General features: G+C 39.8%; 1 protein-coding gene across 7 annotated transcripts in view; it reads right to left on the bottom strand.

The window, feature by feature from the left end:
- tcf4 (transcription factor 4) overlaps positions 1–13,210 on the bottom strand; it is a 258,359-nt gene extending 245,149 nt beyond the window's left edge. For 3 of the 7 annotated variants that reach the window (XM_076886277.1, XM_076886278.1, XM_076886275.1), the window contains exons 1-3: positions 12,668–12,994; positions 12,299–12,337; positions 7,840–7,912 (exon numbers count right to left, since the gene is read on the bottom strand). In XM_076886277.1, coding sequence (XP_076742392.1) covers positions 7,840–7,912; positions 12,299–12,337; positions 12,668–12,739 — 184 coding nt within the window. In that variant the 5' untranslated portion in view covers positions 12,740–12,994. Of the gene's footprint in view, positions 1–7,839; positions 7,913–12,298; positions 12,338–12,667 lie in introns of all 7 variants that reach the window. The other 4 variants (XM_012920787.4, XM_076886279.1, XM_076886280.1 and 1 more) reach the window with 4 other exon arrangements.
- Positions 13,211–16,576: the final 3,366 nt, after the last annotated feature.

Here is a 16,576-nt window from a genome sequence, read left to right as displayed (position 1 = left end):
AGGACACCAATCCCAGTCTTGGTTTGAGTCACTCCAGCACCAAACTTCAAAATGTGTCTTCTTTCTGTCTGTCTGTCTTATACTTCCTTGTTTCAGTTCTTTGCTAACCTTTACTATCTTTAATTTCTTCATATCCCTTCCCTTTTCCTTTTCCCATTGTTTCCTTTCACTGATTCATCAGTTCCCTCCTTCCTCGTGTTAGTCTTTTCTTAAACGCCTTTAGTAGTATCGTTCCTCTCTTATTCCTCACTCTTTTCCTTCTTGCTATAGTTATGCCTTCTTGTCCCTTTTCGTATTTCCTGTGTTTCTTTTGACATTTACCATCTAATTTTGTTCTTTTTGTCCATCATTCACTCACCATTAAATTCTTACTTTTTTTAATCAGTTCTCCATTAACCCTTTATATTCCATTTCCTTTGTTTCTTGCTTCCTTTCAACTTTTCAACTTTTTTCGGTTCTTTCTTTCATGTTACGTCCCTCTAAAATTTCTCCCTCATTCTCTCCGTTTCATTGTTACCCCTTCCTCTCCTACTTCTCCATTAGCTCCGCTCCATCCCTTGTTTACTTTCCTTACTACACAATTTCTTTGAGTTTTTATTACTTGCGTAACTTTTCATTTCTTATTTCATCTTAATTTGATTTTATTTCTGTGTCCAATTATTTAAAATTCCTCTTATTCTGTTCTTTCCTTCTTTTGTTTCTTCCTTACTTCCTTCTTTCCTTCCTCTGTCACCTTTGTTTCTTTCTGCTTCCAGGAAACACTTCCTTCATCTCTCAGTGCCAACTTTAAGACACATGACAGCAGGGTTGATGGTTTGCCCTCACACTGCCAAACCTTTCTTTCCTCCCACCCCCACCCTCCATGGTCCCAACTACACACATAAACACCTGCCCACACATATTTGCTTGTTCAGACAGACAATTCAAAAATCAATGCCTCAAATCTCTTGCACTCATTTTTTTTCCAATGCTCAACCTTCGTTTTGCTGAGGACACACACATTTACACGCTCTCGCTCGCACACACACACACACACATCTCGGTCGCCTTCCAACACCACTGACAGGGAGACAAACAGCGGATCTGAGAGGTTACAACGGCTTTTTTTTTTTAAAGAAAAAAAAAAAGAGGAAAACACCAAAACCAGCCAAGACCTGAAATAGACGAGTGGTGGCAGCGGCGGTGGTTTTGACAGGCAGAGTGAAGCCGCTCACTGAACGGCTTCATCCAGGAGGAGATTAGAAACACACACACACACACACACACCGAGTTTGAAGTGTGTATTATCTTTCCAGGGATGATCCCAAAATAAACAACAACAACAACGGCGAAATCTCTCAATAATTAAAACGCCTAATCCACTTCCTGGTTGGTGATGACCGTGGGCTGAGCATGTCAGCCGAGACTGTGCGGTGTTCATGTTTAGATGCTTTTGTGTTTTAAGGTGAATTTATGGGCAGAAATACAAGGGCTTACACGGAGAGGTACATTCACAGCTTTGTGTGAAGGCTGTCATTTCAGAGTTCAATCTCTACATAAAGACATGGTTGGGAAAATGTCACTCCTTATCCTCAAAAGCATCAGATAAACCAAATCCTACAAAATATTTTTAGCCCTCTGCCTCGTCTCACTGAGACGTTATTTTTATATTCAACACCTCCAGGCTCTTCTTACATCCAAACTTTCCTTCACCACCTATTTTCTACAGGACGGGCTACTTTCTTTAGTTAGGATATATAGGAATTTAAACACAAAGACATGTGTTAGTGGAAATGTGAATTACTGTGGAGCAGTGCCCACAGAACCAAAGATCAAAAACTGTACTGAAAGCAGGTACTGCTCGGTGATCAGTGGTCCATTTAATTCTCAAACTAAAGTAAAATTTCACATCAGGGTACAATTAAACGATGCCCTAAAAAGGCTTGGAAGAGATCCTTTTCATATGTCTTTTCTAAGTAAGTGAGTGTAAATCAGCTTGCTAACTAACAGCAGGTTGAATGTAGCAACATTCACCTTGCTGAGTCTTGTCCTGTCAGAGGTTTCTTCCTGTTAAAGGGGAGTTATTCCTTTCCACTGTTGCCCAACTGCTTGCTCAGAGACGGTTGTCTGACTGTTGGGATTTTCTCTATATTACTGTAGAGTCTTTTTTTTTTTAAACAAGGATGCCGACACTTGGCATCTGCTAATCTGCTAATATACAGGTCAATCTCATGTGCCACCGTCCTAAGATAACAGCCAAGCTAACATTAAATCAGCTCAAGTGAAAAAACAACCAATACTGGGTACACTTAGCTCAACAAAACATCATCTCAATTCAACGTAACCTTTGAAAAGAACAAAATCCGTCACCTAGGGCGATCGTGGCTCAAGAGTTGGGAGTTCGCCTTGTAATCGGAAGGTTGCCGGTTCGAGCCCCGGCTCGGACAGTCTCAGTCGTTGGGTCCTTGGGCAAGACACTTCACCCGTTGCCTACTGGTTGGTTGTCAGTGGGCTCGGTGGCGCCAGTGTCCGGCAGCCTCGCCTCTGTCAGTGCGCGCCAGGGTGGCTGTGGCTACAATGTAGCTGCCATCACCAGTGTGTGAATGGGTGGATGACTGGATGTGTAAAGCGCTTTGGGGTCCTTAGGGACTAGTAAAGCGCTATACAAATACAAGCCATTTTACCATTTACCTACTTTTCGTGCAAATACCTGTGTCCTTACAATATTATGGAAAACCAGTGCTTTTATTACATGTTCTTTACACTGGAACCTATGCAGCACGTTTTTTAGAGTACCAAGGGTCTACAGAGAAATTTATGAGCAGCAGAAAGGTTTGCATTAACTTGTAATGCTTTGTCAAAAGGTGATAAATGTTATTGGGTTATTATGCTCAGCATATTGAAAATGTTTAAACTATTGTGAGCTAAGTTATGCGAGACTATTGCATCATTTGGTCTATGAGGGTACCCATAGAGCAGGATATAATAAGGTGATAAGATGATGTTGTATCCATTCATTTATATATGCACAAATGTTTTCTTGATTGACATTTCTAAACTTATCAGGATCATTCATTAGTATGGCTACCAAAGCTCTGAGTCATACTACTGGCCTTTTAAGTCATGTTTTTCCCGATTTTCAGAAAACGTGACCTGACCCCTGACTGCGAGGTGGAGATTACTGAGATTTGAACTCATCTGAGATTCTTAGTAGATGCACCTATGGCACCAATTTGACATTGATGCATTCACAAACTTAGGTGTCCACGTCCCCTGACCTTTGACCCAGCAGGGTGACAACAATGTCCCATCAATTTTTTATGGCAGAGAAGTAAAGAAACTGATTGAAAATTAGCTAATAGAAATCTTAATTTCCTAAAGTCTAACTTTAGGTAGGCCTACTTACTGGCTGTGTGAAGAAACACAAAGTTCTCTTTTTATGAAACATCAAGAATTTGTACGATCAAAGTTTGAAATCATCATTTATGTGACTTTAACTGGAAGAGTATAAACAGCTTAAGGTATGCATTTACAAACAGAAGTAAATACTTTACAGGACTGAGCATGAACACAAAATTTCAAATGTATGAAAGTGCATCATTCAAAGCAGAGTAACTCCTGTCAGTCTACAGTGAATGGACCCCATTCCATGTCAGCACGTCCCAGCCTATGGCCTCAACCCAGCCTTTGGAAACCGCTCCTCTCATGGTTGTGTAGGTCTATAGAGTTCTAATTAGCTGCATTCACAAACAGCACCAGGCTCATCAAAATGCCGAGGCCTGCAAAAAGCCACAGCAGGGGTGAGCAGAGCGCGCGCGCACGTGTGTGTACACGAGGATATTTAGATGTGTGTGTATGGGAAACACAGTGTGATTTGTATAGTAGGGTAAGCGTATGCGCGTGTGACTCCACGGTGTGTTCCTGTATCAAAAGAAAAAGAAAAAAAACAACAACAATCCTAACATGAAGATACACTTTGAGGCAGCAAACCTAAGGCCTAAAAAACGCTACAAATTCACTTTTTTTTTCTTTTGCCAAAAATCGTAACATTTGTCGTCCTCCCTCGCATTTGTATGCACGGCACAGGAGCAAACAACATCACCGAAACCGCGGAGCACAAACAACAACAACCACACAACGAAGCAGTAAACAAAGAAGATGCCTCGCCATCTCTCTGTATTCCAGCCAACTAACAAAATGGCTTCCGAACGCCGTTTAGAGGCAAATAACAGGAGCGGGAGCAACAGAAAGGACCCGGCTGTTTTCTGTGAAGACCTTCCAGAAAACACTTTAAACAGAAAGTATCCTACTGGTATGGTGGCTGAAGGCTGATTAATAAACACTGCAGATGCTGCCGAACATACACCAGACATACCGCAATGCAATCCTGTGAAACACATGAGGAAAATGCACCCAAACATACAATGTGATCTCAAAGCAAAGAACGATGCATCCAACCACAGAGGTGGCAAAAGGTGGAGAGCGTGTGCTTATTAACATGAATGCACCTCACTGAGTAATGCAAATTTGTTTTACGTACCCATTGCAAATGTTATCAACATACAGTATAAGATGCACAGGACAGCATCTGCCTTCTTTTTTCATCCTTTCACTTCATTGGCTGAACCAGAACAGAAGCATAGCAGGCACTTCCAAGGATACTATTACAATTAATTACAGCACCTCAGTAACATTATTTTTCATGAAGATAACTGATAAAATCATGGAGCAAATATGTTTTTACATATGTGCATGTCAGCCTATGTGATCAAAAGTCTCAACCATTCCAAAGGCTGAAGCTGTTTCAAAACTGCTAAACAAAAAAAGAGAAGAAGAGTAATGCTGAAGAAGATGTCTGGTAACAAAAATAATAGCTTTGCTCATTTAACAGGGTAATGGCTAACCACAAAGGAGCAGAAATGAATGGATGAATCATTTTCATGGAAAACAGCTACAGTACAAGTTTATTGCCCTAATCTGCTTTCAGTCTTAGATCTGGCCAGAATGGGTCTTAGATATCCCCAGGAGGCAATTTCAATAAGTGGATTTCAGCCCTTTCTGAATATATCTTGGATACATTAAGACCACCCGTCCATCTATCTATCTATCTATCTATCTATCTATCTATCTATCTATCTATCTTTCTACTTTTCATTAGCAGAAGGAGCTGCACAAGAGGGCAACAGTCCACGCAAAGATAGCTAGACCTCCTTTGGACCTGATCACCTCCTCCTCTTCTGGTGGTACACCGAGGTATTCCTGCGACAGATCAGGCCCAGGGTCTCCTCATGGTTGGACGTACCTGAAACATCTCACCTAGGAGCCCAGGAGGCATCCTGCTCAGATGTCCGTATCTCTAAGGGTCATCCCAGACACACATTGAAAAAAGCTCACTTTTCATACAATGGGTGGGGTACCAATGTAGATTGCCAGTAAATCAAGAACTTTGACTTCATGCTCAGCTCAGAAAGGATCCAATCCAATAATCTCCAGCTCCATTCTTCCCATACATATGAAAAAACAAACAAACAAGCAATCCTGAATACAAAAAAACAAAGAGCAAAACAGATATAATAAGAACCAAGTGACAAATTCAATAAATGACTGGACTATACTTACACTGTAATCTCTAACTTAAAACGCTAAGCTGGCTAACTGTGGCCATGCCCCCCAAAAGACACAACCTACAGCTAACACAATGTGAGAAGTCATATGTAACAGTGGTAAAACTGGCAAACTGGGACAGAATACACAATATTTTGCTGTTTCAATTTTCTCTTTTAATTCTGCACCTCACTAAAGTCAAGTTGACAGTCGATCAAGTCCAGAGTTATTAGCATGGGAACATTTAAACGAATATACTAAATTAAAGTAGGCCATGTTGGTCCAGCAGTTTTACTGTTGTCTTCTTTTAGTAATGCTGAGCTCTAAGATGCATGGCATACGCTGCTTTGAAGCATCTAATAAACCTTTGTGGAAGGACTGAGACTGATTATTGTTCCAAATAAATGAGTCTCTGCGTGGAGGTTGATATTCCTGACTGCCTGTCATCAGTGGATCACCATAAATCTAAGAGGCTGAATTAACTTTAGGATGACAGAATAGTATTACTACTTAATCAAAACTTTAGCACTACTTTAACATAAATCAACTGCTAACTTAACGGTTCAGTTAACACATTTTTTGCATAATTTAATTTCGCCAGTTTTCTGGTTTAACTCCTTGAAAATTAAACTCTGTGATAAGTGCAATAGCTGAGCAGTGCTACAAGGTGATGCTTCTTTCATTTTTTTTTTTTTTTTTTTTTTTGTGTCGGGGAATAGTGGAGAGGTTTACACACTAGAAAATGTAGCTGTGGTGACCTGGCATTTTATGGCTGATGTTCAGTACAGGTAAATGTGTGGAAGTGTGCCAGCGTGGAAGTCCACATTCCCTAGGTCAGCATGGTGTTACTAGCACCATACAAGTTGCAGGTTGTGCAACTGATCATTTAATAAACATGTGTTATCACCTCATGCTTTTTCATGTAGTGGCTAAAAGGTATCTATCGATCAGTTTGAAACAAAAAAGTAATGGGTGGTTTGTATTTACTTCTCTGAGCGTATATATGCAGGGGGTTAGGGATGATGCACAGCAGACACATCACTGAGGATATATTGGCAGTCGCCCATTAATGAACTGACGCTGGCTGAGTGAAAAACTTTTAAATAACACCCAACCCTCTGAAGTACTTCCTACTAAGAATATAACTGCCTGGCTGGATGAATGAATCAATAACATGACATACCTAAAGACTCACTGACTCACTCTCTGACCAGTTTACAACCTCGCTGATGCACTCAGTGACTGTGTGCCATATTTAATCACTGACCTGCTGAATGAATGAAACACAGACTCCTTAACAAAACTGAATAAATGGTTGATTGAATGAATTAAAACACTTTATCAGACTGAACTGAGGGTAAAAGCCAGACACAACATTATGAATCAGCATTATCAATATCCACATTTTCAAGTTGGAGCCACCACATTCCACCGCTGACGAAGCCAAACCGTGCCTGTTTGACACAAACACTACCAGCGCGTAGCAAAACAAAGCAAACTGATCTCCACAACACAGGAAGGAAAGAACGACTGCGGCAAACCAGAAAAACAGGAAGTGTCCTTCAGGAATGAACCTGAGCAGCTGAAACACAGATGGGACCCCCCTCCCAAAAAAGTCAGAAAAATTACATCACCGTTTATCCAAGATTGGCATTCATATACTTATATAATGTGAAATAAAGCGGCAATAAAAATAAAATTCAATATTGTGAGTTAACTCGAGAATTATCTACTTCCTCTTTTTTGAATAATGTTAAAAACAACAATGTCCCCGGATTCAAGAAACTGGGTGATTTGTTTTTTGTTGTTTAAATAAAATACATAATACGGAGACCATTTTTCTACAAACAATGTAGGAAAGTATTATGAGACAGATTTAAGGATATTCAAAGTCATATAATCAAACCAAGCAATGTTATTGTTTGTACACAATACGAGTAATGTAAAAATATAAACAGTATGAGTAAGCTGTGTTCTTAAATCGTCAAGCCAAATCTCATTTGGCTTTCAAGTCCGCTTGAAATATAAAGTAACCCACAATGCAACACAGCATAAAAACCAAAAACTGCATATCCACGTATTGAACACTGTTACCCACATTAGAAAATTCAAACAGCAAACAAAGCAGCAGTGAGCAGGTGTAAGAGGAAGGAGAGGAGGAGGCTGAGGAAAAGAGCAGAAGAAGAAGGAGAAAAAGAAGAAAAAGAAGATGATGAAGTGAGGGAGGAAAAACAAAAAAAGAGAAAGCTGACGTACTTGAGCCGGAGAAATGTCCGCTCCCCAGGGAGGTTGGCCCGTTCTTTCCACTGCTAACAGGAGGGGAAAACATCTACAAGACAAACAGAGTGCACATTACCTCCGAGAGCACTGACACTGCACACAGCAAGACACATCTCTACAGAAACGTCAATGCAGCTACATGTGAAAAGCTTCATTCCAAAACGCCAATCCAACATTTGGCTGAGAGCTGTCAGCCCCTCATCTCATTATGGTCTTATTAGGAAATGTCATAAATTTAATGGTAACATGTACCCCCCCCCCCCTTTTTTTTTTTCTCCATAGGGTATACTGTCTGTTTTTTAAATGCATGATGTCTTGTTTTGGAAGGAATCTTTGTGTGGATGTTACCAAGGAAAGTGTCCAAAGTGACTAGGGCTGGGTATTGGTTGATTTAATACTAATAAGATACATCTGTTCAAGTGCCAAACACTTGACTTTGAGAAATGCCCCATTTGTTTTTCAAGAAGTCAAAGTTGTCACAGAAGTTCTCATTGCTATACAAGAACTTCAGGAACTCTGTAAGGAAAATTAAACCAATGTATGCATCTTTCCAAGAATTTTATGCCGTTTGTTTTGTTTTTTAAGGAAAAAAAAGATGCAGTTTTGCAAAACAATTTTGTAACTAACTGGTATGTCCAGGGTCATATCCCAGGAGAGGTCAAGGAAGTTAAATGTCAAGATCCAAAACAATGCCAAGAAATTTATAGTCAAGTCCCAAGTGAAGACAAACAAGTCCCAGGTCACGCATGTGCACATATGGGCAACAACACCCATATCAAGACTAACATGTCCAAGTCAAGTCCTACATCAAGACTGGCAGGTAAATCCAGGGTCATGTTTAAGTCCAACAAAGGTCAAGTGTAAAGCTCCAGTAAGTCAAAAGACCCAAATCGATGCAATCATAGTCATGTCCCAAGTAAAGACAAGCAAGGTCTAAGTCCTGTCCATGAGAAGATAAGCAAGTCCAGGGCAAGTGCACTCGAACAAATGAAAAATCATATCCCAAATCAAGAGCAATATGTTATGAATTATTTTGTGAAACGGTCGAGTCCTTCATCAAAATGTGCAAGTTCCAGGGGTCAAAGGTCATGTTCCAAAAAGTTAAAAGCCAAGTCCCAATGCAAGGTCAAAAGATCCCAGAGTTAAGATGAGTAAGGGTCAAGTCCTGCAGAGAAGATATTTCACATCATAACAAACATGTCAACAGTCCAATGTTGAGACAGGCAAGTTCCTAATCATGAGAAGATGACGTAAGTCCAACAAGTGAAAACTCAAATCCCAAATCCAGTCCTTCATCAAAACATGAAAGTTCCAAGTCATGGGAAGAGGGGAGTCCAGAAGTCAGTATCTTAAATCAAAGTTCCCACTCCAAGTCCAGATCAAGTCCCTAACGTTCAAGTCCTTTAGAGAGTAACATTTTTAAATATATAGAAATTTAGAGAACCAATGCAAGTGTAAATTTTAGAAGAAAATTGAACTCAAAGTAATCCTGTCTTTATGCACTTTTATATAAGAAAAAATAAATTATTTGCAGTCAACCTCAGGAGAGGTACAAGAAAATGTAATGTTCTTAGGTATCGTGCTGATTGAATTTTATTGGCTGCTGTAAAATAATTAAATAATTCAAAATAAAATCATCTACAGAATGATGTCATATCCTAATTTAAAAAGGGAATCAAAGGCACTGATATTAAAAGTAAAATTCAATGTACAAGTTTTTATTTTGGAGTTTTAGTCAAGAAATCAGATTCCTGACTTTGGTCAGCACCTCTTGATGCAAGGTTTTGGCCCTTCTCTGTTTTCCACTTGATGCTATGGACACATTTAGGTCTGCACTCAATCCTAATCAGAGAATCCCAGCTCAGAGCTAAACACTGAAATGAAGACTTGGTGTTCCAAAACACTGTGGGATTATTTTTGTGAAGCGGAGAGAAATCAAATTCCTCTTTCAGCATCTGTGAAAAATAAACAGGACCACTTATATCGCCTGCTCACCTTGGTGAAAAATATGTTTTCATTCTAAAGTGTCACTTTTGCCAAATGTTGGATGGCTTATTTTGGAATGAAACACTTCATATCTACTTCATATCTGACTTAAACATATGAGATAATCATCAGAACTAGTCACCATCTGCTCTACACATCTACAGGAAAATCAAGCCCACGTTAAGACAGACTGAAGCTGAATACTGATTCCTGCCGTGCTTCGAGATGAGCTACTGTAAAGCTTTACAACAGAACACTTCACGCTATCAAAGTGAGACATCTGACCCTCACAGATAACCCCTCTGGATGAACATCAGGCCCGTGTGTTGGCATGGTTGACCGCAAACACACTCCGAGCTTCACACTTACAGACGGTACAAGACTGTACTAAGTCAAGGCGTTCGAGAGGCTTTTGGTTTTATTTCAGATCAACCAGAATTCTGATAAATTAAACCCTGACCCAAAGCAGCGAACACTTGATCCATCACTGTTCTTAATGCTGCTTGCTGGGCCTGGAAGTGCGTCTGCCGAACAAGGAGGTTGCTTGCTTGTGTATTCAATCTCTCTCACAGCTGCGACAAATAAAGAGGGAAAACAAGCGTTGGGGAGATAAACGATCTAACTCGGACTATTAGCGGGTCTATCGATATCCCAGTCTAACTGCTTTGAGCTGCTGGTGTCAGCTTGTGGGCGTGTAAGGACAGATGATTGAATAAATTAATGTTCAGTCTGCGTTTATAATGAGCGGAGACACATTTTAGCTGCTGCTGCCCTCCTTTGTTTGAATTTTTTTTTTCAAATTAAGATGGGCTGATTGACATATCTTAAAAACCTGTTCAGTTTTTAAACCAGGGAAAATGCCTTTAATATTAATGCATTATCTCTTAAGGACAATAATTATTTTTCTACTTTTGTGCATAATTTAACTTCTGATTGAACTTTTCGGCATTTTGCACCTATGATATAATATCTAAACAACCTTTTATACCATTTATAATATAACCCGGCTTACTAGATATAATAGCACTATGAAGAATATTTGTATCACAGCAGCATCTCCTTGCCATTGGAATTATAAAGCAATTTACTGAATCTATTTTATTTTATTTTATTTAATCAAATATATCATATTTAAAATATTCAGTTAACCATTGTACAGGATTAAAATTTGTAAAATAATTTGAGCCTTTTATTTTGCTTCTTTTTAAATATATGCCACTATTCCCAAAGTAATTGAATATGTTGTGTGTGCCACTAAACTGGAAATTAGTCGTGATTTCCGTCGACTTTGGGCACTTCTTATTCTTCTACATGGACTTTAACGATAGTTCTGCTGTAAACATGGTAAATAGAGACCTACTTAGCTAAGAGAGTGTGTGTTCTATAATTACAATTTTTCTATAGACATATTCTGATGTGTGTATGAAGTTATTAAATCTAAAAAAAAATGCAACAGGGGTTAACTTGTATGAGTTGATGCACAAGTTCTTATCAACATGTTGCACTCAAATAATAAAAAAGGGTAGTGCATTACAAGACACTAATGTGTAGGTTGCATGGCTCTAACAACAGATTTTCTAGCAGGCCTCAGCTGTGCATTCAGTCAGTCATGAGGCACACTATCTTCTCTTTGGCATTTCATTCCTGTAAAAATGTATATTTTATGATATATTTCTCATCAAAAATTATTTGTAGCACACTCCTGTTAAGTCACTTGCATGCACAGGCCATGGCTGTGATATTATGCTTTTACAGTATTAAAATTAATATAATAACTCACAACATTGCAGGTAAATTCTATTTGCATGTTATGCAGCATCACTGTACCCATGTCCCTAATACTATTATGATATTATGATACCATTATGTTCATGCTGCTTCTCAACGTTTCATAACCGGATTAATGTAAGTCAGTTTTTTCCCCTCTCATCATTTAGGGGTGTTTCTGATTTTTTTCCCCCTCTTCCTCCTCCTCTTCAGACCAAAGTTGCTCCCAGAGGAGGAGAGGCGCAGAGAAAACATGGGCGAGAGCGGGGACTCTATTTCCTGTCCGTCAAGTTCACCACTCAGGCTGTTCTCTTTAAAAACACACGCACACTTTCAAACCCAATCGCGGGTTTGGACATTTAACAGCAATGCTGCAGGAATATTTACACTGCGGGGACAAAGTATGACACATTTCCCTCTCCTCGGCTGGCTGTCTAGCTGTCTGTCATGCAGGTTCATGATTCAACATCGAGCCTTTTTCTTTTTTCTTTTTTTTTTATTTGCATGAAATATTCTGTACGAAACGGTGCAGAGTGCATGGAGCAGCCTAGAAAGTCACATAGAAAAAAGGAAAAACATTTACTAAATCCTATCATGGGTAGAAAGATAAAAAATAATAACAACAACAACAATAATCAGGCTACACATGAAGGAAAAAATGACTTAAAATGAGATATACTACCATGGATGTTGGGAACATTTTCAAATCGCTGTTTCGCATCTATAAGACAACAAAATTACTAATGCAGCATCACAATTCTCTGCACACACAAGCAAAAAAATTAAACAACACAAAACCAACAATATGCACTGACTTTCTGCAAGTTACTCTACATAAACACACAACTTTTTGTGCAAATAGTTAAAAGACTGAGTGAAGGCTAAAATATGCAGGCTGGGCTATGTGCCGTGCAACTCATACATTAAAAATGTAAACAGTGGTGGATGTAAAGCCTACAGAACGCCTTTATTCTCCTCTACGGCTTGCTCTCACATGATACCTGTCATTTTATTCATATTAGCGATAAGAGAAGAAGGTGGATTTCCTTACCGCGCTGAAATCCAGTAAGTCACTCAGTTCCTTGTCTGTTCCCAAAGCTGCCATCCGCTGTTGATGATGCATTTTAGCAAAATCGCACGGACCTAAAACATGGAAACAAATGGAGAGACAGATAGATAGAAGAGGATGGGTAGACAGATTGATAGATGGAGAGATAGAAAGGACGGAGAGAAGAGAGGAGGAAGACCTCGGCTTTTTTGCGCACCGCTCCGCTCCCGGATCGCTTTTCCTCCACAGCGAAATAAATCCAGTAAAACAACCTCAAAGCCTCGAAGCAAATCTAGTTTTCTTTCATCCTCGGAGTAAGGGTTCAGTCCCGGGTTCCTGGTTTTGGCAGCAGGAAATAAATCGCAAGAAGAAGAAAAAAAACTGACAGGAAATAAAAGAAGGGGGGCGACAGAACGGGAGTCTTTTCGCGTGTGTTTCAGTGTTTCCCCTGCCAAACAAGTCCGACCTCCCCGCGCTAACACGCAGTTTGTCCGCCGCGGCTGACTGTCAGGCTCGCATACGATATAAATAAATAACACTTTGTGTCTCAGGAAGGAAGAATATCACCTCCGAAATGCGTAGTGTTTGTTCTGCGTGTGTGTGTTTGTGTGTGTGTGTCTGTGCGTTTGTTTTGCGTCAGCGGAAGAGTCCAGGCAGGCTGAGCGCTCCTCCTGACCGGGCTGACGGTGCCCTCCGCTCGGCTGCCGGTGCTGAAGATCCCCCGGTAAGCAGGACGGATCCCATGTGCGTCTGGCACAGCTTCGGCGCGATAAATGTGATCGTGCGGCCACCTAGCTTACAGTCTCGTTTAACACCACTGAGCCGAGCGCCGAGCTGCTGCTGCCGCCGCTGCTTCAGGAGAGAGCGGAAAATCCACAGGAAAATAAATGAATCTCCAAGAAAAATCGGGTTTGTTTCGCTGATTGATTGGCGCGGTGATTGGCTAGTTTGATTTGGATTAATTGGGCTAATTGAGGAAGGAAAAGGTTATTCCTTCTTGCCCCCTCCGGAGTTTGCTAACTCTTTTGTGCTTGAATCCAGTCAAATACAACTTTTAAAAAATATAAATCTTTTAAATATGTTGTGTATTATTTAATAATAATATAGATTTATTCTTTGTTTTTTTACAACTCATTGTATAATCACTTTTAGTGCATCTCAGTCTATGCTCATGTCCCTCCATGAATGCATGAATCTTGATGTTCTGCGTGTCTTTTCATTAGAGTTTGCAATGAAACAAGTGCAGTGTTTGACCTGTACGGTAACCCCCCTATGGGTCACCACTTAAAACTACAAGAGTACCAAAACTCTCTACTCTGGAAATACTTTGTAATTCTCTCTCTCTCTCTCTCTCTCTCCCTCTCTCTCTCTCTCTCTTTGTGCAGCCCACAGCCTGCAGGTATAAAATGACTGGCCTATTTCTGCAAATTACACCCTGCATGTGCGGGTTGCTCTCACAGAGAAAATGCCAGGAAAACACACACACATACACACACACACACACACACACAGGTGCAGGAACAACATAAAGGCTTATTTGTTGCCCTTGCTGTTTGCCTTTTGCCAGCCCTCTACTCTCAGACAAACTAAAAGTCACTTTATATAAAATAAGAGAAAAAAAAGAGTCACCCATTCATATGTTAAAAAAGGGTGTTGATAGGTCAAGTTGGAGATGAAGTGGACAGTAAACACACCACAGTTTTCTTAATCCACTTTTTTAAAAGTTGGCAGACATACTGGATTCTCTTTCCAGCTTTACTTTGTGTTCTTTTGTAAAGCACTGAGGAAATTACACCATAGGGTCCTCTATTAAAAGCTAATACTATGATCCTGTTTGCAGAAAGGGCCCTGCGTTAAAACGTCTTTTTTAGGTGTCGAGCAACAAGCGAGAGCCTGCTTTGCCAACCTCCACCTGTTCTGTGACCCTCAGAAAACACATCACAAGTGGGACTGAGAATTATATGATCACGTGTGTTTATAACCTTTATGTCTTTTTTACATAACATTCTCCTCAAATGTCTATTGCAACAAGTTTTCCCAACTGTAATCAATGCTCCTCTCTGTGCCACCAACTAAAAGACTGATTCATAATAAGCTTTTAGTGAGTCTTTTGCATTCTTAGTAAAACAAAGTGGATTTTATGGATTTCTAGAAAAGGTTATTTAGAATAAAAAGCTTTAATTTATTTTCTTGGTAAATGATCCTAGTTTATTCTTTGTAAACTCTGTTAATCTAATACTGATGCAAAAAATATGAATAATAGTGCAGCAGGAAGAAGAGAATCAGTGGGTCCGCATGTGAAGTTATGCAATATTAAAAATGTTTAAATTCAGACACAACAGGACTGTGTAAAACGTAATGCTCCTGTAACTGCTTGGTTACAGTAAGAGGAACACCTTTCTCTGCTTCCTGAGTTATAATAAAGATTTCACTCCAGATTGATTTGGTGACACCTTTGGCCAACGGAAGGAACGACAAGCTCCCTGACTGGTACAGGAAATAAGCAGTTTTCCCACTTCGGATATTAGTGGGCGATTTTAGGGCAACTTTGACCATGTTTTAACTACAGGAACTGTCCCCTTAGGACAATTAGGCTAATTACAGTGACTAGAACGAATGCATCTTGTGAAATTTGTTTTAATAATGAAGATTCAACAATGTTTCTTGACTGAGGCTGAAAAAGTTAGGCCATTTCTTTTAATGGCCACTTAAGTGTGGCTTCCAAAACATGTCAAACACATACACTCATGTAGAAAAGTCCAACTTTAGTTTTGTAGTTATGTTTACAGCCTAGCTAAAGAAGAAAGTCTAAATTATAAGGCATAACATGTGACCACCTGCCTAACATAGTATTGGTGCATCTTTTGCTGCCAAAACACAAATAGTGGATTCCACTAGGACCTGAAGGTGGAAATCATTCCTGAACCATGTTTGATTTATGGCAGGACACATTACCCTACTGAGAGAGGCCGCAGCCATCAGGAAATGCCGTTTCCATAAAACTGTGTACATGGTCTGCAACAATGTTTACGTAGGTGGTGCATGTCAAAGTAACATTCACATAGTGCAACCAGGTGTTCCCTAGGTAAGTAGCGCACATGTAGCCAACCATTCATGTGAGGTAAAACAAAACATGCTACATCAGACCAGGCCACCTTGAGTTACAGTAACCCATCTGCTAGATCACACTACATTTTACAGCTAGACCTCATTTTTGGATTTAAGGCTGAGACTGTGGTAGATGTAGCAGATAGCTGTCATTGGGGCTTCTTCCATCAATCTGAGCCTTCTAATTGGATCTCTCTGTCATATTTGTGGTTTTGGTTCCCCTTGAAGCATTTTAATTAGACTTATGCGGCATAAAAACACAGCTGTAGATGCTTCTTCGACCACCTGTAACACTTGTTACAGGTGGTCGAAGAAGCTATGTGAGCTTGCTAGCTTGGCACTCCACTCAAAAATTGTCACTTATGACTGCAACAAAGCAACACGGTGGCAGCCACAACACTAATGTTGATGTTTCAGTCCAGGAAACAATGAGTGATGTCATGATGGGCCATGGACATGCATTTCTTTCGTGCATGCATCTCACCTGATGCTGAACCTAATGAATTTGTGTGCAGATGTGTGGTGAAGATGTGTGATCACGTGATTGCTGCAGAAAAAAAATCCAACAGATGTCTCTAAAAGCTTTTTGCAAACCTTAGAAAACTAGTGTCTTTAGATGAGAAATCTTAGGAGACTCTTGAAATACAGCAAGCCTTCTTGTTCCCAGGATGATTATTACAACAAGTCAGTTTCTCTTATTTCCTTTTAGTATTTGTAAAGGTTTTGAATTGCAACTATACCGGATCTGATTTACTACAGAAGATACACAATAATGCTTTATATATTTTAGTCACAACTGTAACA

The sequence above is a fragment of the Maylandia zebra genome, linkage group LG7, assembly GCF_041146795.1.
Source record: "Maylandia zebra isolate NMK-2024a linkage group LG7, Mzebra_GT3a, whole genome shotgun sequence".
Lineage (NCBI taxonomy): Eukaryota > Metazoa > Chordata > Actinopteri > Cichliformes > Cichlidae > Maylandia > Maylandia zebra.
This window is presented reverse-complemented; position numbering and strand designations above follow the sequence as displayed.